This window comes from Ascidia mentula, chromosome 3, assembly GCF_947561715.1.
Source record: "Ascidia mentula chromosome 3, kaAscMent1.1, whole genome shotgun sequence".
Lineage (NCBI taxonomy): Eukaryota > Metazoa > Chordata > Ascidiacea > Phlebobranchia > Ascidiidae > Ascidia > Ascidia mentula.
The window spans coordinates 15,104,988-15,126,836 of record NC_138568.1 but is presented as its reverse complement, the minus strand read 5'-3'; the positions used below and the strand labels follow the sequence as shown (position 1 = coordinate 15,126,836).

The following is a 21,849-nucleotide window of genomic DNA, read 5'->3' as shown; positions in this document are numbered from 1 at the left end:
TTGCTGGTAAAGAGTTTGAATGCGTGACAAACAAAAGCCTGCACCAAAACCCAAGAGGAAGACATTGAATTGGCTTTATTGGCAGAAATCTCGAATACATCCCATGCAGAGGTTAAACACTATCTTCAACAAACCTAAATATAGCTGAAAACGTTCACAGAAGGAAATTGTCTGGACGAAGAAGTTATATAAAAAAATACCCATTTAAAAGTAAATTATGTGTATTTGTACCACTTAAACAACAGTTGTTTTGTTATGCGTAGTGATACATGGATTACTCTTGATGTTGGTTTGACAGACATAAAATGTTCTCAAGAAATTGATTATTGGACATTGCTACACAAACGATTGCAATAAACTCCCAATAAACCAGTGGCCGAAAGCAAAAAACAATAACATTCTTGACAACTACAGGATGTTCCACATTCTACAAAATATTTACAAATACAAATCCTGGTAAAACAACGATTGTAAAGAAATCAAACAACAAAGAATGCTAAAAGTTAAGCCTCCAACACTATCAATAACAAAAGTAACAACTACAAATCAGAACAACAACAGCCATAACTAATGACTATTACTTAAGCTCCAATAACTGAAAGAGTGACCACTTCAACCAAAGCTAGATCACCAACATCAACGAGAGTAATGACTAAATCTGGGGAACCAACAACATAAAATTCCACCAATGACCAACAAGAACTAAAACTCCGCTTTAAGAAGGCATGTTCCAATATTAAAAAGTTTTTGTTACTCCCATACACTTTAAGTGCGTAAATAACGGTCGCATGTCACGTTAACACTGACTTTCGTTATGTCAGTTAACCGTGAGACGTCGTACGAAGCAAAGCTTTACCCCCAGGCAATTCTATACTTTTTGCACTACGATTACCACGCGCTTGTGTTCCTTTAGCTTACAGTGACGTAATCGTTAGCAAAATTAACCACAGCCAGACTGTGAGGTGTCAATGAATTATCGAAATAAAAATTTAGAAGATGTAGAAACGTGAAAAAGTTTAATAGCTGGCTACACATCATGTAAAACACACAACTATCAAAAATGTTTTGGTTGGGAATATTCAAAACCCAATGGCTAATTAAACTTGATGTTATCGTTTATTAACGTTTATTGACCCCCACTTCGTTTCAAATTTTTCTGGCTATACCTTGCACTGCGTTTGAGTAGATTAGCTATACCTTGCACTGTGTCCACGATAGGTAGCCTTGTTAAAGGTCAGATATAGTATATACCTTGCACTGTAACCACAATAGGTTACTTTGTTGAATGGTTAGAGTAGATTAGCTATACCTTGCACAGCATCGACGATAGGTAACTTTGTTAAACGTTGAAGTATATTCACTACACCTTTCACTCTTCCACGATAGGTAGCTTTGTTAAACGTTAAAGTATATTCACTACACCTTTCAATGTTCCTCGATATGTAGCTTTCTTAAAGCGATAGAGTCGATTGGCTATACCTTGCATAGCGTCCATGTTAGGTAGCTTTATTAAAGCGTTAGAGTGCATTAGCTATACCTTGCACTGTGTCCACAGGAGGTAGCTTCAAAACTGCATGCAACGAAATGCGACCTTGAGTAAACGTATTTGACCAAACATTGTTAAAAACGAACAAAATAACTTTTTTTGATGTTTCAGTTCCAGCAATGGAACCTACAAATGCCCATACAGTCAATTTGTTATCCTGTATCATTTACTACACACACAATTTTCCGGTGGGTAAACTTATCTTATAATTGTGTTTAATTTCAATATAATGCCGCGATTCCATCTCACATTTTGGAAAGCAGTCGCGAGTTGTTTGCTGATTTTAAATGCACAGCACAAACTGTGGATACGAAGCCTGTCTCATTCTTCACGCTTGTTCGTATCGCAGTCACCCAGAAATCCCGACAACGTGTTTCCTCATGACGTCACAAGAATGTGTTGGATTTGAGAGCTTTGCGCAAAGTCTGTGAAAAAGGCTTCTCACTGTATTTTTGCTTTCTAGTCCGGTTTGCTGGTAAACAGTTTGAATACATGACAAACAAACACCTGCACCAAAATCCAAGAAGAATTATTGACAGAAATCTCGAATACGTCCCATACAGTACGTTAAACACTATCTTCAACAAACCTAAATATAGCTGCAAATGTTCACTAAAGGAAACTGTCTGCACGCAGCAGTTGTGCAAAATAATACCCAATTAAAAGTAAATTATGTGTATTTGTACCACTTAAACAACAGTAGTTTTGTTATGCGTAGCGATATATGAGATCTCTTGACGCTAGTTTCGTCAGACATAACATGTTTTCCACAAGTTGAATATTGGACATGGCTACACAAACGATTGCAATAAACTAATGACCCAAAGCAAAAAAACAATAACATTCTTGACAACTACAGGATGTTCCACATTCCATAAATTGTTTGCAACTACAAATCCTGGTGAAACAACGATTGTAAAGAAATCAAACAACAAAGAATGACAAAAGTTAAGCCTCCAACAATAACGACAACAGAATCGACGATAAACGAACCACTGACAACAACTGGGGTGACAACTACATTGAAAAATGACAACAGTAACAACTATTGTTTCAACAGCATTACTGGTTATGACTACATCTAAATCTCAGTTTACAACAGCAGCAACGACTACATCTGAAGCTCCAACAACAAAACGACCACCACAAAAAGCTCTAACAACTGAAATTCCAATAATAATAAGAGTAACATTTAGAAATGAAACTCCAACAACAAAATATATAACGACTATCTCTGAAGCTCCAATAACTGAATGAGTGACCACTTCAACCAAAGCTTGATCACCAACAGCAACGAGAGTAATGACTAAATCTGGGGAACCAACAACATAAAATTCCACCAATGACCAACAAGAACTAAAACTCTAGGTTAAGAAGGCATGTTCCAATATTAAAAAGTTGTTATTACTTCCATACACTTCAAGTGCGTAAATAACGCTCCCACGTCCCGTTAATCACTGACTTCCGTTATGTCAGTTAACCGTGAGACGTCGAGCGAAGCAAAGCTTTACCCCATGCAATTCTCTTCTGTTTACACTACGATTACCACGCGCTTGTGTTCCTTTAGATTACAGTGACGTAATCGTTAGCAAAATTAACCACAGCCAGACTGCAAGGTGTCAATGAAGTATCAAAGAAAAATCTTAGAAGATGTGTAAACGTCAAAAAGCATAATACCGGCCACATAACATTTAAAACACACAGTCCCATACAGTAGGTTAAACACTATCTTCAACAAACCTAAATATATCTGCAAACGTTCACTAAAGGAAATTGTCTGCACGGAGCAGTTGTGTAAAATAATACCCAGTTAAAAGTAAATTATGTGTATTTGTACCACTTAAACAACAGTAGTTTTGCAATGCGTAGTGATATATGGATATATCTTGACGTTAGTTTCGACAGACATAAGACGTTTTCCACAAATTGAATATTGGACATTGCTACACAAACGATTGCAATAAACAACAAATATACCAGTGGCCCAAAGCAAAACACAATAACATTATTGACAACTACAGGATGTTCCACATTCTACAAATTATTTATAACTACAAATCCTGGTGAAACAACGATTATAGAGAAATCAAACAACAAAGAAATGCCAAAAGTTAAGTCTCCACAAATACCAACAACAAAAGTGACGACAAACGATCTACTGAATTGTGAATCTGGCGTTCTTCTGGTGAAAAACAACAAATATAAACCTTTGTTCAAAAAAGATTGTATTTTCTGACGTTTCGCGTGTACGTACGACTAGGCTTCTTCAGAGAATGAAACAAACACAGTAGCGAAGCGAACCCACGGGCAACAAAAAGGGCGTTCTTTTCGTCTCTTAATTTCTTTGCCCGTGGGTTCGCTTCGCTACTGTGTTTGTTTCATTATTATTATTATCTCATACACTTTAAGTTCCGCGTAAATAACGCAGCACGTCACGTTCTTCGCCGACTTCCGTTATGTCAGTTAACCGTGAGACGTCGTGTGAAGTAAAACTTTCCACCATGTAAATCCCATCTGTTTACACAACGACTACCACGCACTGGTGTTCCTTTAGCTTACAGTGACGTAATCGTTAGCAAAATATCCACAGCCGGACTGCGAGGTGTCAATGAATTGTCAAATTATAATTTAGAAGATGTATAAACGTCAAAAAGCATAATAGCTGGCTACATATCATTTAAAACACACTGCCATCAAAAATGTGTTGGTTGGGATAGTTCAAAACCCAATGGCTGATTAAATTTGATGCTAACCCTTTAACGCTGATAACGGTAATTGACTCCGACTTCGCTTTATATTTCTTTGTTTGGGCACAGTAGTAAGTAGTTTAAGTTTTGTACTTTTACAAACGTATGTGATCTGAGATAGCATACACTTGGCACTGTGTCCCCGATAGGATAGCTTTATTAAACGTTAAAGTATATTCGCTATTACTTGCACTGTGGCCACGATAGGTAGCTTTGTTAATAACCTTGATGGTTTTATCCGTGTCTATGTTATTTTGTTTCATTAGTGAATCGTTCATTTGTCTAGTTGTTTTGAGGTGCAAAATACACAGAACTTCAATTCATTTGATTTGAGTTTCGTCAGTGATTTATGCAAATTTGTGTTGTTACACGAGAGACATTCACACAAAGCAATATAGCACTCTTTCCGGAATCTTACCAATGGCGAATTTTAGTAAATGAATTACCTAATGTAGCTAAACAAGAAAACATGTTAGCGGCGCGAATGGCCGGTATTGTAAACGAACCTTGTTTATATGAAAAGCTAATTTTCACTTGCGGTTTCAGGTTGTCGATCAGCAAAGGTACTTGAAGCTCACTGATTACTATCAACAATAAAAACTCCTCGAGAGCAAACAGAAACTTAGACAATGGATTTTACTTCTTCCCAGCTCAGCAATTTCAGAAACAACTTCCAAGGATTGAATGCCGAGGATCCTGTTTATGAAGTTGTCGATTGTTTCGTGTGAAAGGTTTCGCAGCTTAATATAAATTTGTCTTCTCTGATCAAAATAGCTTGGCTAAAATTAAAACGTTGTGTCACAGGATTAGTTAGTTATAATGTATATAATAACTCACTGTTTTTTTTGTATGTTGAAACTATGATGAAAGTTATTGTATTTCTTTTGTTGTTGGAAATACTGAGCTGCGGTCACAATTGAGTTTCCTATGCATGTCCTAGCATTTTACCTTTTTGTTGTAGTCACAGAGTCACTTGTGTTTAGTATCAAACTTCGGAAGCATAGAAAAAAACACAGAGACGTGAAAGAACCGGGGGGAGATAATGTCAGAGAGTACACGCACTGTTTTTTATTTTTGTTATTTATTTTTTTTTTAAATGTACGGCCTTGGACAAGGCTGCCTCGAGGATAGGATCTGGCCTGTTCCGTATTAAACGAAGTTTCAAGTAAAGCGATTGGGAAAAGGAACGTGACAATTTATGAGGGAGGTAAATAATATATTTCAGGGGTAAAACTTGCAAAGTAAGTCGATAAATAAAGGTTTTCAAATAATTAGGTAAGGAACTGAAATGAACTAAAGACCAGTCAGTAAAATAAGAAGTTTCGGGTGGAGGGTTTGATAAACGTAAATATGATTGTTTCAACTTAGGAGAAAGTAATCCCAATTCCGTGGGGTTTAGATTTTAACTAATAAAAGAAGGTGTTGATAGAACGGAGAAGGTGTTGTGGAATGGGGTAAATTATTACGTATTCTAAAATTAAAAATTGTAGAAACTTGAAATCCAATATTGTATAAATGATCCTGTATCCTGTGTTTATAATAATCTTTGATAGGAAAGAGATAAAATAAGTCAGCATAGAGTGGTATGTTGCCGACGCCGTAACCACCGTGGTCGAAAGACGCCGCCAGGGTTTTAACGGGGAGGGTGGGGTTGTGGTGGCCTGCAACAAAGCTTTCCACAATGCCATCGACCGTTTCTCGCTGCCGGCGAGAGAGGGGGTAAGTTTTAGCTAAATAGGAGATTTGGGGTAGGAGTAGTGTTTTTGTAAGGATGCTTTTCGAATTGTAGGTGAGAAAGGGGTTGCTTATAGTGGAGGTGTAAGAGCGTAGCGAAGATATGGCTTTGCGCCATGCCGCGGTTATAGAGTTGGGATGTACTATTGGTATATTTAAAGGGCTTATGGCCTGTCGATTTCAAGTTATATTGTATTGGGTAATGTTGCAAGGGGATTTGATGGTGGCAATCGCCTGGGTCTTGATGGGGTTTACAGTTAGTCCATTTTAAATGTCTACACATAATGCCTTCTGCAGCAGTACACCGCAAATACAACAGCACGGCATCTCTAACCTATACTATAAATGGATTGAAATATCATCAAGGCGCAGTTAGTGGTTTAGTTGTTCAGGACGTGCTAATGGTAAGATAATGAAGCGACTTTTTGTACGCGATTGAAACAAAGTTAAATTAGTTATTATCCGAAAGACATAACTCAATAATATTATAATAATTATCCTACAGCTGCAAGGTTACTTCCCGGATTGCCTTTTATGATCGGGACATTTCCTGGCTGATTCCGGTATTTCATACATTTTTTTGAGTAACTTTGTAAACCAACAAAAATTTCGTTTGACGTTAAAATTTCAATATTTTAACTTGTGGCAACGATAAACTTCTTTCCTTCTTAAAACGCGAAACTTAGTGCTGAAATCTATAGATCTGCATAAACTCAAACAAATATAACCTATTCCACATTGACAAAAGAAACTACGAAATATCCTGATGCATTGTAGATCGGTGGCTTGAAGAGTTTTAACCAAACATTAGTTGAAGCAATCAGGATTTATGGCGAAAGTTACTCTGAAGGTTAATTTGATGGTTTCCTGGGAATTGGATATCCTGAAACTTCGTTTGCTAGTGAAAATCAGCTAAATTTGTTGGGCGAAATGTATATACAGCGAGCAGTGCCATGGAATCAATTTTCATTGTATTTAAACAGGTCAAGTTGCATATATACAATATGTAGTTATTGTAACATTTTGAGTGACGTTCGCTTTTAGTCATCCGTTTAAACGTGATGGCGGGGAGTTGTACTTGGGCGGTGTGGATACCACAAGATTCACTGGAGAGTTCAACTATCATACTGTCTAAAATGTATGTTTGTCTATTATAACTCACAAGTATGATTGTGACCCATAACATTTCATCACAGTTGGGATGGGGGATTGCAGTGGACGGCATGAAGATTGGCGAAGGCGATGGCTCACAATTTGGTGTTGGTGGCTGCAACGCCAAAATCGATGCGGGGTGTCCATATATTTGTGTAAGGATTCGAAATATTCTTGGTGCTAATCAAAATTACGCTGTAAAGGCATCATCTACATACTCACTTCTGAGCAGTACATATTAAACGTAAGTGGTTTTACTTTGGTGTCAAACCAACTGGAGTAGATATATCGACTGCAAAGATTAAACCTAATAACGTGAACAACCCTAAGTTTCGTTGACGCCACTTGCCTCTGTTTAGAATGTAGTTGTTGTCAGGTTAGCGGAATTCATAGTCTATATTTCCTGTTTTCTTGCCCCACTGCACGACCGGAAGAGACATTTTGTATTGAATACAAGGTTGACCAGAAACTGTTACAAAAGTAATAAGGATATTTAACATATTAGGGTAAATGTCACACATGGAAAAAATTTCAACAAAATAAACTTGACAATTTGAAACATCTCAAAAAATGCTTGGCGAATATTTATGATAAACTTTGCGCTGTAAAGTCGAGCGTATGTTGGTGAATTAAACATTCACCTATTTTGCAAGTCCTTTGTTGTATTTATATCTTTCCAGAATAACCTTGATGACGTATTTTCTCGACCCTTGGTTATTTTCATTTCCATAGTTGTTTACTTTATGTGCTTTCTTGGTTTTAAGGTACTTTCCCCTGATCCATTTGACCAGTTCACGAATGTTCGGAATAATGTTCATTGGTGGAGGAAGAACGTTTTCCCTTCGAATAAATCGAAGCCAAACTGCTGTCCGGTGAAGTTTCCATTCCACTTCAGCATTGGCGCTCGTCTGTTCGTAACTTCGCGACATCATGGCAATCAACATGTTGATCAAAACAATGAGAACAACAACGTGATATACAGTCACAAGCGACCAAGCGAACCCTTCAGTTACGAAGTGTTTACCAGAAAGCGATACAAGAGACAAGTCAAGATACCCAAAAATTGTCCAATACAGGGACCGTAGTGAACTGCCGATATCAGTAAACAGAACACTGTTGTTACAATTCGAAGCAGTAGAATTATTTGCCAAACATAGCAGTTGTCTTCCAGGATTTGTGCCATAATACCAATACAACTCACTGAGACTTAGAGCAAAAGCAACCACGACTAGTGCGAATATAAAGAGGAAGTCGAGTATGTTGGTAAGCATTCTGGCCAACGATAATTGCAGGGGGCCAAGTCTACGAATTGTTCTAATCAAATTAAAAACACGGAGACACACAAAGATATAAGCCCAAGCAAGCAGAGCTTCTGAAATAAGTTTAAATTCGTTTGGTTTCCAATCATATCTCGGTGTTTTGATTACATTATTGTTGTATTGAAAAAAATCCACTGCCCTGTTTAAAATGAAAGCATTTAAAGATTGTTTTAGTCAGTCAACTAAATAACCAAAATATATCAAACTTGCTGAATTACACGACATATGAGTTCAAAGAAGGGGAAAAAATGTTAAGGAATGTCGGTTTGAAACCGAAAATGCACAGTTATGCTGTATAGCAGTGGTAGGGAAGCTTTTTGGTTTAGGAGAGTCATGAAAGCTAAATATTTTTTAATTGTATTTCTGTGAGAGCCATATAATATTTTTCAACATTTGTTAATTAAATTAAATAACGCCTGCAATTTCTTAGCACGGTTGTTTGCGTCATAGAAAATTGTTTCGCATTAAATGACTGTGTACCAGTAATTATGTCACTGGTTTATATCTTGAATTGAGGGCAATGGTTTGTCATTGCTCTTCAGCCGTCGCGCTTGCTTCTTGGTGGGTAAAATCAAAGCAAACTAACCTCAATATGGCGCTGGTGCTTAGCAATGTAAGTTGTGTGATATCATTTATATTCCACCAGTCCGAGAAGTATTTGAAAGGGCCGTGGATTTTTAATTCAACGAATTCTTGACTCCATTTTCCGAATATCCACAAGAGCATCAACCATTCCACTGGTGTAGGAGGAGATCCTAAAAGTATTAACCACGTTTAAACTAATCGTAAAAGCGACAATTTGGAGGTATGTGCAGTTTCCTCGACATACCCAGATAATGGTTTTCAACAGATCGTGTTGCGACGTTGATGACCACCAAAACAACAAAGGATAAATCCGATATAAGGTGACAGGCAAATGTCACTGCTGGTTGTTTTATAAGCTCTGTAATAGTTTCCAGAAGGATCGAGTATTACAAAATATAGTTGTTCACATCGGGACTAAAATAAAAACTGCTTACTTCCAATCCAAATATTTGGGACAGTCAAATAAAACAGAGACAGAAAAGGAAAAAGCAATCCGACGAAAAAGTTGATTAAAATCCATTTAATCATATTTCCTTGGTGCATGTACCTTGCCCCCTTGTAATTCATGTAATCGATGCATTGCTGAATAAAAGCTTGGAATTACATTAAAAACGAATAGACCTAGGATGGAATTGATTACAAACCTGTGTGTTGCTATGAGTTACAAACTTTAATAACCGCATGTCGACCGAACGGTCAAGAAGTTGCAACTTTTTACGTGATTTCGCATTATCATTTTGTTCACTTCCATCCTGGCGAATTTCAATGTCGTCGAACTCTTTAACAACTCTTCCTAATCGCTGTATGGGTTTTGATGTGTCCAGGTTTGCGACCTCACATTGAAAAAGGCAGAGCAGACCACCAGACGAGCGAATCTGCAAAAGCATCCTTTTTATGTTTCGTTTTTTTATACAGACCTAATTGCAGATTACCTCATCTAAAAGAGCGCACATATAACTTTCAACTTCAAGTTCTAACTCGACGTAAAACTGACTGTGTGCTGGTTCCATTTTGGCATTTTCTCGTATTGTTGTTATCAAATCCATGGAATGTTGGAATGGATCAATACCAAACTTCTATCAAATCCAGCCAAAAGAGTAAACATATGTACGTATCACCAACAAAGTGTACCATAACTTAATTTAATGCTTTCTTTTCAATTACTTTATGTTACCTCAGCGAGTACTGTAATATAGGCTGGGCTTGATTTTGCCTGGCACATTATTTTCCTATCATTTGCTGACTCCCAGAAAACCCCGTCATATGTGCATTTTTCCTGTGCCAAATAATAGATGTATTTTGTAATGTTTTTTTTTGTTACAACAAAGGTTAGCAATAATCTCGAAACAGAATTGGGTTGGTTGATGTCGCAACTCATGTAATCATTAAGATTAATCTATTGTGTTGACTTGTATGGTACCCAGCCCCTACCTCCAGTTTATATCCATGCTCGATTAATAGTTTCAGAATGTAGTACTTGTTACAATGTGCAGCAAGGACAACCGGGCCGAATCCAGGAAAGTAGTAGTCGCTCGATGGAAGTGTGGGAGTCTGAATACCCCGTTTGTATTCAAATTCCAGGATTAGTTCAACGCCTTCCACGAAATCTTGCTTGATCGCATGTAAAAGGGACCACTCTAAATTTACCTGTTTTTAGACAAAAATATTCTTTACACTTTTGTACTTTTGTATTTGTTTTTTTGTTGATAAAAGTGCGTTTCTAGTGGGACATTATGAGGGTTATGGCGCAGCAGTTCTACATAAACTGTGTTTATTTGTGTGTGTGATTTATGTATGTAACTTATGTCCAATTCAAACCTCCATTTCCAGAAGAAGTTTGCAAGCTTTCACTGATCGGTTGTTGATGGCAATTCTAAGGGCTGTCCGTCCTTCTTGATCAGTGTAATTTACATCGGGAATAAGATTCCTTCCAGGCAATATATAACTAACACTGATTTCATCTCGCGTAGTGGTTGAAACCTTCAGGCGATCTGCTTTCACATCCGCAATGAATTGATTGTTTATCCTGAAGATGCAAAACTCTTGTAAAATAAAAAATCTATGTTGTGGAATAATGTTGTCACTTACTTTTCATTTCCAGATGTTTCATCGTCTTGGCCCTCGTTCTCACTAAAAGCTGTACTTTCACAAAAATATCGTTTTAAGACTCTTGTTGTCTCACAGCATAAAGACAGGTACTTGTGGGTCCATCTAGGGTATACTGGGGATGGTGGTGCATTAATTTCGGCTGGACTTGGAGAACTTTCGTCCTTGTGGGTCCTACTAGGGTGTACTGGGGATGGTGGTTCATTAATTTTAGCTGAACTTGGAGAACATCCGTACTTGGGAGTCCGTTCTGGATTTACTGGTCTTGGTGGTTGATTAATTTCAGCATTACTTGGAGAACTTACGTACTTGGGAGTCCGTTCGGGATTTACTGGGTGTTGCGGTTCATGAATTTCGGCGGGGTTTGGAGAACTTCCGTGCTTGGGATTCCTTCTAGGGTGTACTGGTCTTGGTGGTTGATTAATTTCGGCAGTTCTTGGAGAACTTACGTAGTTGGGAGTCCGTTCGGGATTTACTGGGGTGTGGCGGTTCATGAATTTCGGCTGGACTTGGGGAACTTTGGTAAATAGGGATCATGTTTTTGTGGCAATTTTAACTGTAAAACTCATTTAGTTCGTTCATGTATTTTCTTTACTAACCTGTAAACACAATATCATTAGGTGTAAAACTAACCCAAAAGGTTTCTTCTACTTGAAATTTAAGATTTTTGTTTTCAACGTTTTTACGACCTTCCAGATAGTTGAACAGCCTATCATTGAACACTAACGAAACAAGAACCACCAAAAAAACTAACATTTGCACAGTTAAACGACGAAGTGCAAATAATTACTGATCCTAGCGGATAATCTTTAACTCGTCACATGTTTATAATATTAACATCCATATACATAGGTCGAATTTCTAAGACGACCAAAACGGATTCTCTGTTGCAGGCTTGCAAGGAATATTTCCAACATTATCGATATAAAAAGATCAAATTCAAACTGCATGCCACGAAATGCGACCTTTAGTAAAAGTGATTGACAAAAATTGTCAAAAACGAACCAAATAACTTTTTTTCTATTTGTGTTCCGCAATGGAATCTCCAAATACCCATACAGCCAATTTGTTTCCCTGTATCATTTACCACAAAATAACTTTTCCGGTGGGTAAACTTAACATTGTGTTAAATGTCAATTTAATGCCGCGTTTCCACCTCGCGGTTTGGAAAGCAAAAAAGAGTCATTTTCTGTATTTCAATGCACGGCACAAACTGTAGATACAAAGTATGTCTCATTCGGTACGTTTGGTCGTACCGCAGTCGCTCGCAAACTCTAATAACGTGTTTCCTCATGACGTCACAAGAATGTGTTGGATTTGAGAGCATTGCGCAAAGCCTGTGAAAAAGTATTTTACTGTATTTTAACTTTCTAGTCCGGTTTGCTGGTAAAGAGTTTGAATGCGTGACAAACACAAACCTGCACCAAAACCCAAGAAGAAGTATTGGCAGAAATCTCGAAGACGTCCCATATACAATAGGTTAAACACTATCTTCAACAAACCTAAATATAGCTGGAAACGTTCACTGAAGGAAATTGTCTGCACGCAGCAGTTGTATAAAATAATGCCCAATTAAAAGTAAATTATGTGTATTTGCACCACTTAAACAACAGTTGTTTTGATATGCGTAGTGATATATCGATTACTCTTGATGTTAGTTTTGACAGACATTACATGTTCTCAAGAAATTGAATATTGGACATTGCTACACAAACGATTGCAATAAACTACACAGAAACCAGTGGCCCAAAGCAAAAAACAATAACATTCTTGACAACTACAGGATGTTCCACACTCCACAAATTATTTACAACTACAAATTCTGGTGAAACAACGATTGTAGACAAATCAAACAACAAAGAATGATCAAAGTTAAGCCTCCAACCCTACCAATAACAAAAGCGACGACAAACGAACCACTGACAACAACTGGGGTAACAACTACAAATAAGAACAACAACAGCAAAAACTAATGACTATTACTAAAGCTCCAATAACTGAAAGAGTGACTACTTCAACCAAAGCTAGATCACCAACAGCAACGAGAGTAATGACTAAATCTGTGGAACCAACAACATAAAATTCCACCAATGACCAACAAGAACTAAAACTCTAGGTTAAGAAGGCATGTTCCAATATTAAAAAGTTATTATTACTTCCATACACTTTAAGTGCGTAAATAACGGTCGCATGTCACGTTAACACTGACTTCCGTTATGTCAGTTAACCGTGAGACGTCGTACGCAGCAAAGCTTTACCCCCAGGCAATTCTATACTTTTTGCACTACGATTACCACGCGCTTGTGTTCCTTTAGCTCGCAGTGACGTAATCGTTAGCAAAATTACCCACAGCCAGACTGCAAGGTGTCAATGAATTATCAAACTAAAATCTTAGAAGATGCATAAACGTGAAAAGTTTAATAGCTGGCTACAAATCATTTAAAACACACAGCTATCAAAAGTGCATGTGTTGGTTGGGAATGTTCAAATACCAATGGCTAATTAAACTTGATGTTATCGTTTATTAACGTTTATTGACCCCCACTTCGTTTCAAATTTTTCTAGCTATACCTTGCACTGCGTTTGAGTACATTAGCTTTACCTTGCACTGTGTCCACGATAGGTAGCCTTGTTAAAGGTCAGATATAGTATATACCTTGAACTGTAACCACAATAGGTTAATTTGGTAAAGGGTTAGACTAGCTATACCTTGCACAGCATCGACGATAGGTAACTTTGTAAAAAATCCCGACAACGTGTTTCCTCATGACGGCACAAGAATGTGTTGGATTGGAGAGCTTTGCGCAAAGCCTGTGATAAAAGCTTCTCACTGTATTTTTGCTTTCTAGTACGGTTTGCTGGTAAAGAGTTTGAATAAGTGACAAACAAACACCTGCATCAAAATCCAAGAAGAAGTATTGGCAGAAATCTCGAATACGTCCCATACAGTAGGTTAAACACTATCTTCAACAAACCTAAATATAGCTGCAAATGTTCACTAAAGGAAATTGTCTGCACGCAGCATTTGTGTAAAATAATACCCAGTAAAAAGTAAATTATGTGTATTTGCATCACTTAAACAACAGCAGTTTTGTTATGCGTAGTGATATATGGATATCTCTTCATGCTAGTTTCGATAGACATAACATGTTCTCCAGAAATTGAAGAATACTAATCGTTAAGCCTCTAACACTACCACCAACAAATGCGACGACAAACGAACCACTGAAAACAACTGGACTAGCAACTACATTTAAAAATGACAATAGTAACAACTAAAGTTTCAACAGCATTAAGGGTTATGACTACATATAAATCTCAATTTACAACAGCAACAACGACTACATCTGTAGCTCCGACAACAAAATATATAACGACTAAAACTGAAGCTCCAATAACTGAAAGAGTGAGTACTTCAACCAAAGCTTGATCACCAACAGCAACGAGAGTAATGACTAAATCTGGGGAACCAACAACATAAAATTCCACTTATGACCAACAAGAACTAAAACTCTGCGTTAAGAAGGCATGTTACAATATTAAAAAGTTGTTATTACTTCCATACACTTTAAGTGCATTAATAACGCTCCCACGTCACGTTAATCACTGACTTCCGTTATGTCAGTTAACCGTGAGACGTCGAGCGAAGCAAAGCTTTACCCCATGCAATTCTCTTCTGTTTACGCTACGATTACCACGCGCTTGTGTTCCTTTAGATTACAGTGACGTAATCGTCAACAAAATTAACCACAGCCAGACTGCTAGGTGTCAATGAATTATCAAACTAAAATCTTAGAAGATGTATAAACGTGAAAAAGCATAATAGCTGGCTACATATCATTTAAAACACACAGCTATCAAAAGTGTGTTGGTTGGGAATGTTCAAATACCAATGGCTAATTAAACTTGATGTTATCGTTTATTAACGTTTATTGACCCCCACTTCGTTTCAAATTTTTCTAGCTATAACTTGCACTGCGTTTGAGTAGATTAGCTATACCTTGCACTGTGTCCACGATAGGTAGCCTTGTTAAAGGTCAGATACAGTATATACCTTGCACTGTAACCACAACAGGTTAGTGTGTTAAAGGGTTAGAGTAGATTAGCTATACCTTGCACAGTCTCGACGATAGGTAAATTTGTTGAACGCTGGAGTATATTCACTACAACTTTCACTGTTCCACAATAGGTAGCTTTGTTACACGTTAAAGTATATTCACTACACCTTTCACTGTTCCTCGATATGTAGCTTTGTTAAAGCGTTAGAGTCGATTGGCTATACCTTGCGCAGCGTCCATGTTAGGTAGCTTTATTAAAGCGTTAGAGTGCGTTAGCTATACCTTGCACTGTGTCCACGGTAGGTAGCTTCAAAACCGCATGCAACGAAATGCGACCTTGAGTAAACGTATTTGACCAAACTTTGTTAAAAACAAACAAAATAACTTTTTTTGATGTTTGAGTTTCGGCAATGGAACCTACAAATGCCCATACAGTCAATTTGATTTCCTGTATCATTTACTACAAAAACAATTTTCCGGTGGGTAAACTTATCTTAAAATTGTGTTTAATTTCAATTTAATGCCGCGTTTCCATCTCTAATTTTGGAAAGCAGTCGCGAGTAATTTGCTGTTTTTAAATGCACAGCACAAACAGTGGATACAAAGCCTGTCTCATTCGTCACGCTTGTTTGTATCGCAGTAACCCAGAAATCCCGACAACGTATTTCTTCATGACGTCATAAGATTGTGTTGGATTTGAGAGCTTTGCGGAAAGCCTGTGAAAAAGTCTTCTCACTATATTTTTGCTTTCTCGTCCGGTTTGCTGGTAAAGAGTTTGAATACGTGACAAACAAAAACCTGCACCAACACCCAAGAAGAATTATTGGCAGAAATCTCGAATACGTCCCATACAGTAGGTTGAACACTATCTTCAACAAACCTAAATATAGCTGCAAACGTTCACTGCAGGAAATTGTCTGCACGGAGCAGTTGTGTAAAATAATACCCAGTTAAAAGTAAATTATGTGTATTTGTACCACTTAAACAACAGTAGTTTTGCAATGCGTAGTGATATATGGATATATCTTGACGTTAGTGTCGACAGACATAAGACGTTTTCCACAAATTGAATATTGGACATTGCTGCACAAACGATTGCAATAAACAACAAATAAACCAGTGGCCCATAGCAAAACACAATAACATTATTGACAACTACAGGATGTTCCACATTCTACAAATTATTTATAACTACAAATCCTGGTGAAACAACGATTCTAGAGAAATCAAACAACAAAGAAATGCCAAAAGTTAAGTCTCCACAAATACCAACAACAAAAGTGACGATAAACGAACTACTGAATTGTGAATCTGGCGTTCTTCTGGTGAAAAACAACAAATATACACCTTTGTTCAAAAAAGATTGTATTTTCTGACGTTTCGCGTGTACGTACGACTAGGCTTCTTCAGAGAATGAAACAAACACAATAGCGAAGCGAACCCACGAGCAACAAAAAGGGCGTTCTTTTCGTCGCTTAATTTCTTTGCCCGTGGGTTCGCTTCGCTACTGTGTTTGTTTCATTCTCTGAAGAAGCCTAGTCGTACGTACACGCGAAACGTCAGAAAATACAATCTTTTTTATACAAAGGTGAATATTTGCTGTTTATCACCAGAAGAACGTCAGATTTATAATTCATTATGATACCTGGTACTAACAACCCATTTTCAGTTTTCAAACGAACCACTGACAACAACTGGGGTAACAACTACATTTAAAAATGACAACAGTAACATCTAAAGTTTCAACAGCATTAAGGGCAATAACTACAACTTAATTTTAATTTACAAAAGCAGCAAAGATAACACCCGAAGCTCTAACAACAAAACAATCATAACAAATAGCTTAAACACCTGAAATTCCACTGCTGACCAACAAGAACTAAAACTCTGTGTTAGGAAAGCATGTTCTAATACTAAAAAGTTTTTATCTCATACACTTTAAGTTCCGCGTAAATAACGCACGCACGTCACGTTCTTCGCCGACTTCCGTTATGTCAGTTAACCGTGAGACGTCGTGTGAAGTAAAACTTTCCACCATGTAAATCCCATCTGTTTACACAACGACTACCACGCGCTTGTGTTCCTTTAGCTTACAGTGACGTAATCGTTAGCAAAATAGCCACAGCCGGACTGCGAGCTGTCAATGAATTATCAAATTATAATTGAGAAGATGTATAAACGTCAAAAAGCATAACAGCTGGCTACATATCATGTAAAACACACAACTATCAAAAACTGTGTTGGTTGGGAAAGTTCAAAACCTAATGGCTAATTAAACTTGATGTTTACGTTTATTAACGGTAATTGACTCCGACTTCGCTTCATATTTCTTTGTTTGGGCACAGTAGTAAGTAGTTTAAGTTTTGTACCTTTACAAACGTATGTGATATGAGATAGCATACACCTGGCACTGTGTCCACGATAGGTAGCTTTATTAAACATTATAGTATATTCGCTATTTCTTGCACTGTGTCCACGATAGCTTGCTTTGTTAAACGTTAAAGTATATTCGCTATTACTTGCATTGTGTCCACGATAGGTTGCTTTGTTAAACGTGAGATTAGATTAATTATACCTTGCACTGAGTCCACGATAGGTAGCTTTGTTAAACGTTAGAGTAGATCAATTATACCTTGCACTGTGTCCACGATACGTAGCTTTGTTAACAACCTTTATGGTTTTATCCGTGTCCATGTGATGTTGTTTCATTAGTGAATCGTTCATCTGTCCAGTTGTATTTTGGGGCAAAATACACAGAATTTAAATTCATTTCATTTGAGTTTCGTCAGTGATTTATGCAAAATTGTGTTGTTACAGGAGAGCCATTCACACAAAGCACTCTTTCCGGAAGCTTACGAATGGCGAATTTTAGTAAATGAATTACCTAATGTAGCTAGACAAGAAAACATGTTAGAGGCGCGAATGGTCGGTATTGTAACCGAACCTTGTTCATATAAAAAGCAAATTTTCACTTGCGGTTTCAGGTTGACGAGCAGAAAAGGTACTTGAATCTCACTGATTACTATCAACAATAAAATCTCGAGAGCAAACAGAAATGGATTTTTCTTCTTCCAATCTCAGCAATTTCAGAAACGACTTCCAAGGATTTAATGCCGAAGATCCTGTTTATAAAGTTGTTGACTGTTTCCTGTGAATGTTACGCATCTAAATATAAATTTGTCCTTCTTCATCAAAATATCTTGGCTAAAATTAAAAGGTTGTGTCACAGGATTAGTTAGTTATAATGTATATAATAACTACGGTAACTGTTTTTTGTATGTTGATACTATGATGAACGTTATTGAATTTCTTCTGCTGTTGGAAACACTGAACTGCGGTCACATGTGAGTTTCTTATGCAAGTCCTACCCTTTTACCTTTTTGTTATAGTCACAGAATCACTTGTGTTTCGTATAAAACTTCAGAAGCCCTAAAAAAACACAGATACGTGAAAGAACGGGGGAGAGATAATGTCAGAGAGTACACGCACTGTAACGACCTGTAAGGTCACATCAGTGCAGCTTGTCAAAACCTTTAGAGAGATTTTTATTGGTGAACAGAATCCAGGTTTTAATTCAGTTGAACTTTGACTGATTAACAATAACACCTGAAAAAGAAAAACAAAAGTTAAACTGCACACAGAGAAACGCCAGTAACAACTAAGGAACCACAGGGCGCTGGTGGACACAAGGAAGCGTACATTTCTGAAGGCATGATTCATTACGCGCCCGTGTCAGCGTTGCGTTCGATCACCACACAGCTGGTGACAGTGGCACTGTGCTAACTGTTACACTAGCGGGCACCCCTGCGGTCGACGTCGATCTGTTGGGTACCCTATACTGAGTACCAAACAACAGAGACGAACCACTGTGGAGGGCACTATTGCCAAACGGGACTGCTTAGTAACCGATAATGCTAAAACCCAATGCAATATATGTGAAAAAGAAGCCATAATATAGGAGATGTCCTTTTAGCACAGATAATATGAAATACACACATTCGCGTCTGCTGCTCTTGGAATTGGTCGCGAACAGCTCGGAAATTACAACAATGTCTGCATATGGTCATTGTACGAATAAATATAACTATCAAGTGCTTTTTCAAACCGTATATGTTGTTGAGATCGAAATCGGGACGCCCCTCAGTTGTTCCATGTGAGAATTGATACGTGGACATTTTTTTGGGGTACCATAAATTAAGTGTGGAAGATCTGATGTTGCTTGCGGTAAGATCATCTGTTGTATTGATTCCAATAATCGTTTGCAATACAAAAAGTATATTAACACTAAACCATTTTTAATATCTACACCTAATGCCTTCTGCAGCAGTACACCGCAAATACAACAGCACGGCATCTCTAACATATACTACAAATGGATTGAAATATCATGAAGTTAGTGGTTTAGTTGGTCAGGACGTGCTAATGGCAAGATAATGAAGCGTCCTTTTGTACGCGATTGAAGCAAAGTTAAAATAGTTATTATCCGAAAGACATAGCTGCAGGGTTACTTCCCGTATTGCCTTTTATGATCGGGACATTTCCTGGCCGATTCCGATATTTCATTCATTTTTTTGAGTCACTTTGTAAACCAACAAAAATTTCGTTTCACGTTAAAATTTCAATATTTTAATTTGTAGCAACGATAAACTTCTTTCCTTCTTAAAACGCGAAAGTTAGTGCTGAAATCTATAGATCTGCATAAACTCAAACAAATATAACCTATTCCACATTGACAAAAGAAACTACGAAATATCCTGATGCATTGTAGATCGGTGGCTTAAAGAGTTTTAACCAAACAATAGTTGAAGCAATCAGGATTTATGGCGAAAGTTACTCTGAAGTTTACTTTGATGGTTTCCTGGGAATTGGATATCCTGAAACTTCGTTTGTTAGTGAAAATCAGCTAAATGTGTTGGGCGAAATGTATATACAGAGAGCAGTGCCATGGAACCTATTTTCATTGTATTTAAACAGGTCAAGTTGCATATGTACAATATGTAGTTATTCCAATATTTTGAATGACGTTCGCTTTTAGGGATCCGTTTGAACGTGATGGCGGGGAGTTGTAAACGTGATGGCGGTTTGGATACCACAAGATTCACTGGAGAGTTTAACTATTGTCGGTTTACCACTTGTCGGGGTATGTCCCCGCTGGGTGACCGAGGGGTGCGACTGCGTCTCGGGCCTCGCTTACGGATCCGACTGAGTCTCGATGGCAAGTCGGCCTCGTAGGCAACTTGCCTTCTCTATCTCAAGGTTTACTGTTGGAGTTAAAGAACTCCTTTACACAAGTCTGTGCGTCTTCTAAATAGTCTAACTCCCGACTAAACACATACATCCACCAAGCTTCAAGCCAGTCCAAACTTGTTCATAAATCCATTTATTGATATTATCCAACGAATAAATCCAAGTACAGTACCATTGGGGCTTCTGTACAGTGTAGTAAAGAAGAACCAACAGCCTAGACCCTTACACAGCAACAGTTAAAACACACTGATTTGGCAGGCACTATAGTTGCTCTGCTTATATAGTCTGCGGTTGGCCACACGTATTGATGCCTTATTTGGAGTTGTTGCGCAACTTGAAGGTGGCCGATTTGGTCGATTACGTCAGTTATCTATATAGCTTAATTAACTAAGTGCCCTAATAGGTTATTTATGTATAGGTAGACTTTGTTTTCAGAATAACTAAAAGTAGTTATGTTTATTTTAGCTTTATTTATCATTTGCGAAAGAAGTACTTGTGTTTAAATTAACCTTATTTATTATTTGCCAAAGAAATGCCTGTCATTATTTGAACTTGATTTACGTGGTTAGTTTGGTTGCCTAAGTTACCTATATGACTTCATTGCCCAAATTACATGGTTTACAAAACAAATATAATGTGGCTGCTTCTACCGGCTACAATTTTTTCACCTGCCACCAGCTTGGCAGGTTTTTCCTATTAAATTGTCCGGTCAGGAATTGACCTAAACCGGAAATGAGTTCTTCTTTTTTCCCATGTCGTTTTGTTGGACATCACAACTTGGACATGCGTTGAACGCGTGATTACAATGACTTTGGTCTTAACTCTCGGTCATATAAGATAGTTATACGCTTTGGGCCTTTTTTAGTATATACATGTGTTGTGCGGCGACACTATAATACTGTCTAAAATGTATGTTTGTCTATTATAACTCACAAGTATGATTGTGACCCATAACATTTCATCACAGTTGGGATGGGGGATTGCAGTGGACGGCATGAAGATTGGCGAAGGCAATGGCTCACAATTTGGTGTTGGTGGCTGCAACGCCAAAATCGATGCGGGGTGTCCATATATTTGTGCAAGGATTAGAAATATTCTTGGTGCTAATCAAAATGATGTGATTTCCAGCTAAATGATTCCCACACTGCCGAATGTAACCATCGCGCTGTCAGGTATCGTCTACATACTCACTCCTGAGCAGTACATATTAAAGGTGAGTGGTTTTACTTTGGTGTCAATCCAACTGGAGTAGGTATATCGGCTGAGAAGATTAAACCTATTTCATAATTCATAGCCTATACTTCCTTTTTTTCTTGTCCCACTGCACGACCAAGCTGTTTACACGTTGCTTTATG

The 21,849-nt window shown here is 37.7% G+C and overlaps 1 protein-coding gene across 1 annotated transcript; it reads right to left on the bottom strand.

Annotated features, from left to right (window-relative positions):
- Positions 1–7,757: 7,757 nt before the first annotated feature.
- Positions 7,758–11,683, bottom strand: LOC145895720 (short transient receptor potential channel 4-like). The gene is made up of 10 exons (XM_082984506.1): positions 11,172–11,683; positions 10,902–11,109; positions 10,515–10,730; positions 10,258–10,359; positions 10,016–10,159; positions 9,728–9,958; positions 9,518–9,665; positions 9,328–9,441; positions 9,085–9,253; positions 7,758–8,637 (listed from the first exon to the last, which is right to left on the bottom strand). Exons 1-10 carry the CDS (start codon positions 11,681–11,683, stop codon positions 7,821–7,823), a joined length of 2,661 nt encoding a protein of 886 aa, XP_082840632.1. The 3' UTR covers positions 7,758–7,820.
- Between the last annotated feature and the right edge of the window lie 10,166 nt (positions 11,684–21,849).

Coding starts and splice junctions, on each gene's coding strand:
- LOC145895720 (XM_082984506.1), bottom strand. CDS start 11,683: ATGAACCGCCACACCCCAGTAAATCCCGAACGGACTCCCAACTACGTA. Junction 10,731..10,901: donor AACTTCTTCTGGAAATGGAG/GTTTGAATTGGA, acceptor GTCTAAAAACAG/GTAAATTTAGAGTGGTCCCT. Junction 9,442..9,517: donor CCCAAATATTTGGATTGGAA/GTAAGCAGTTTT, acceptor AAACTATTACAG/AGCTTATAAAACAACCAGCA.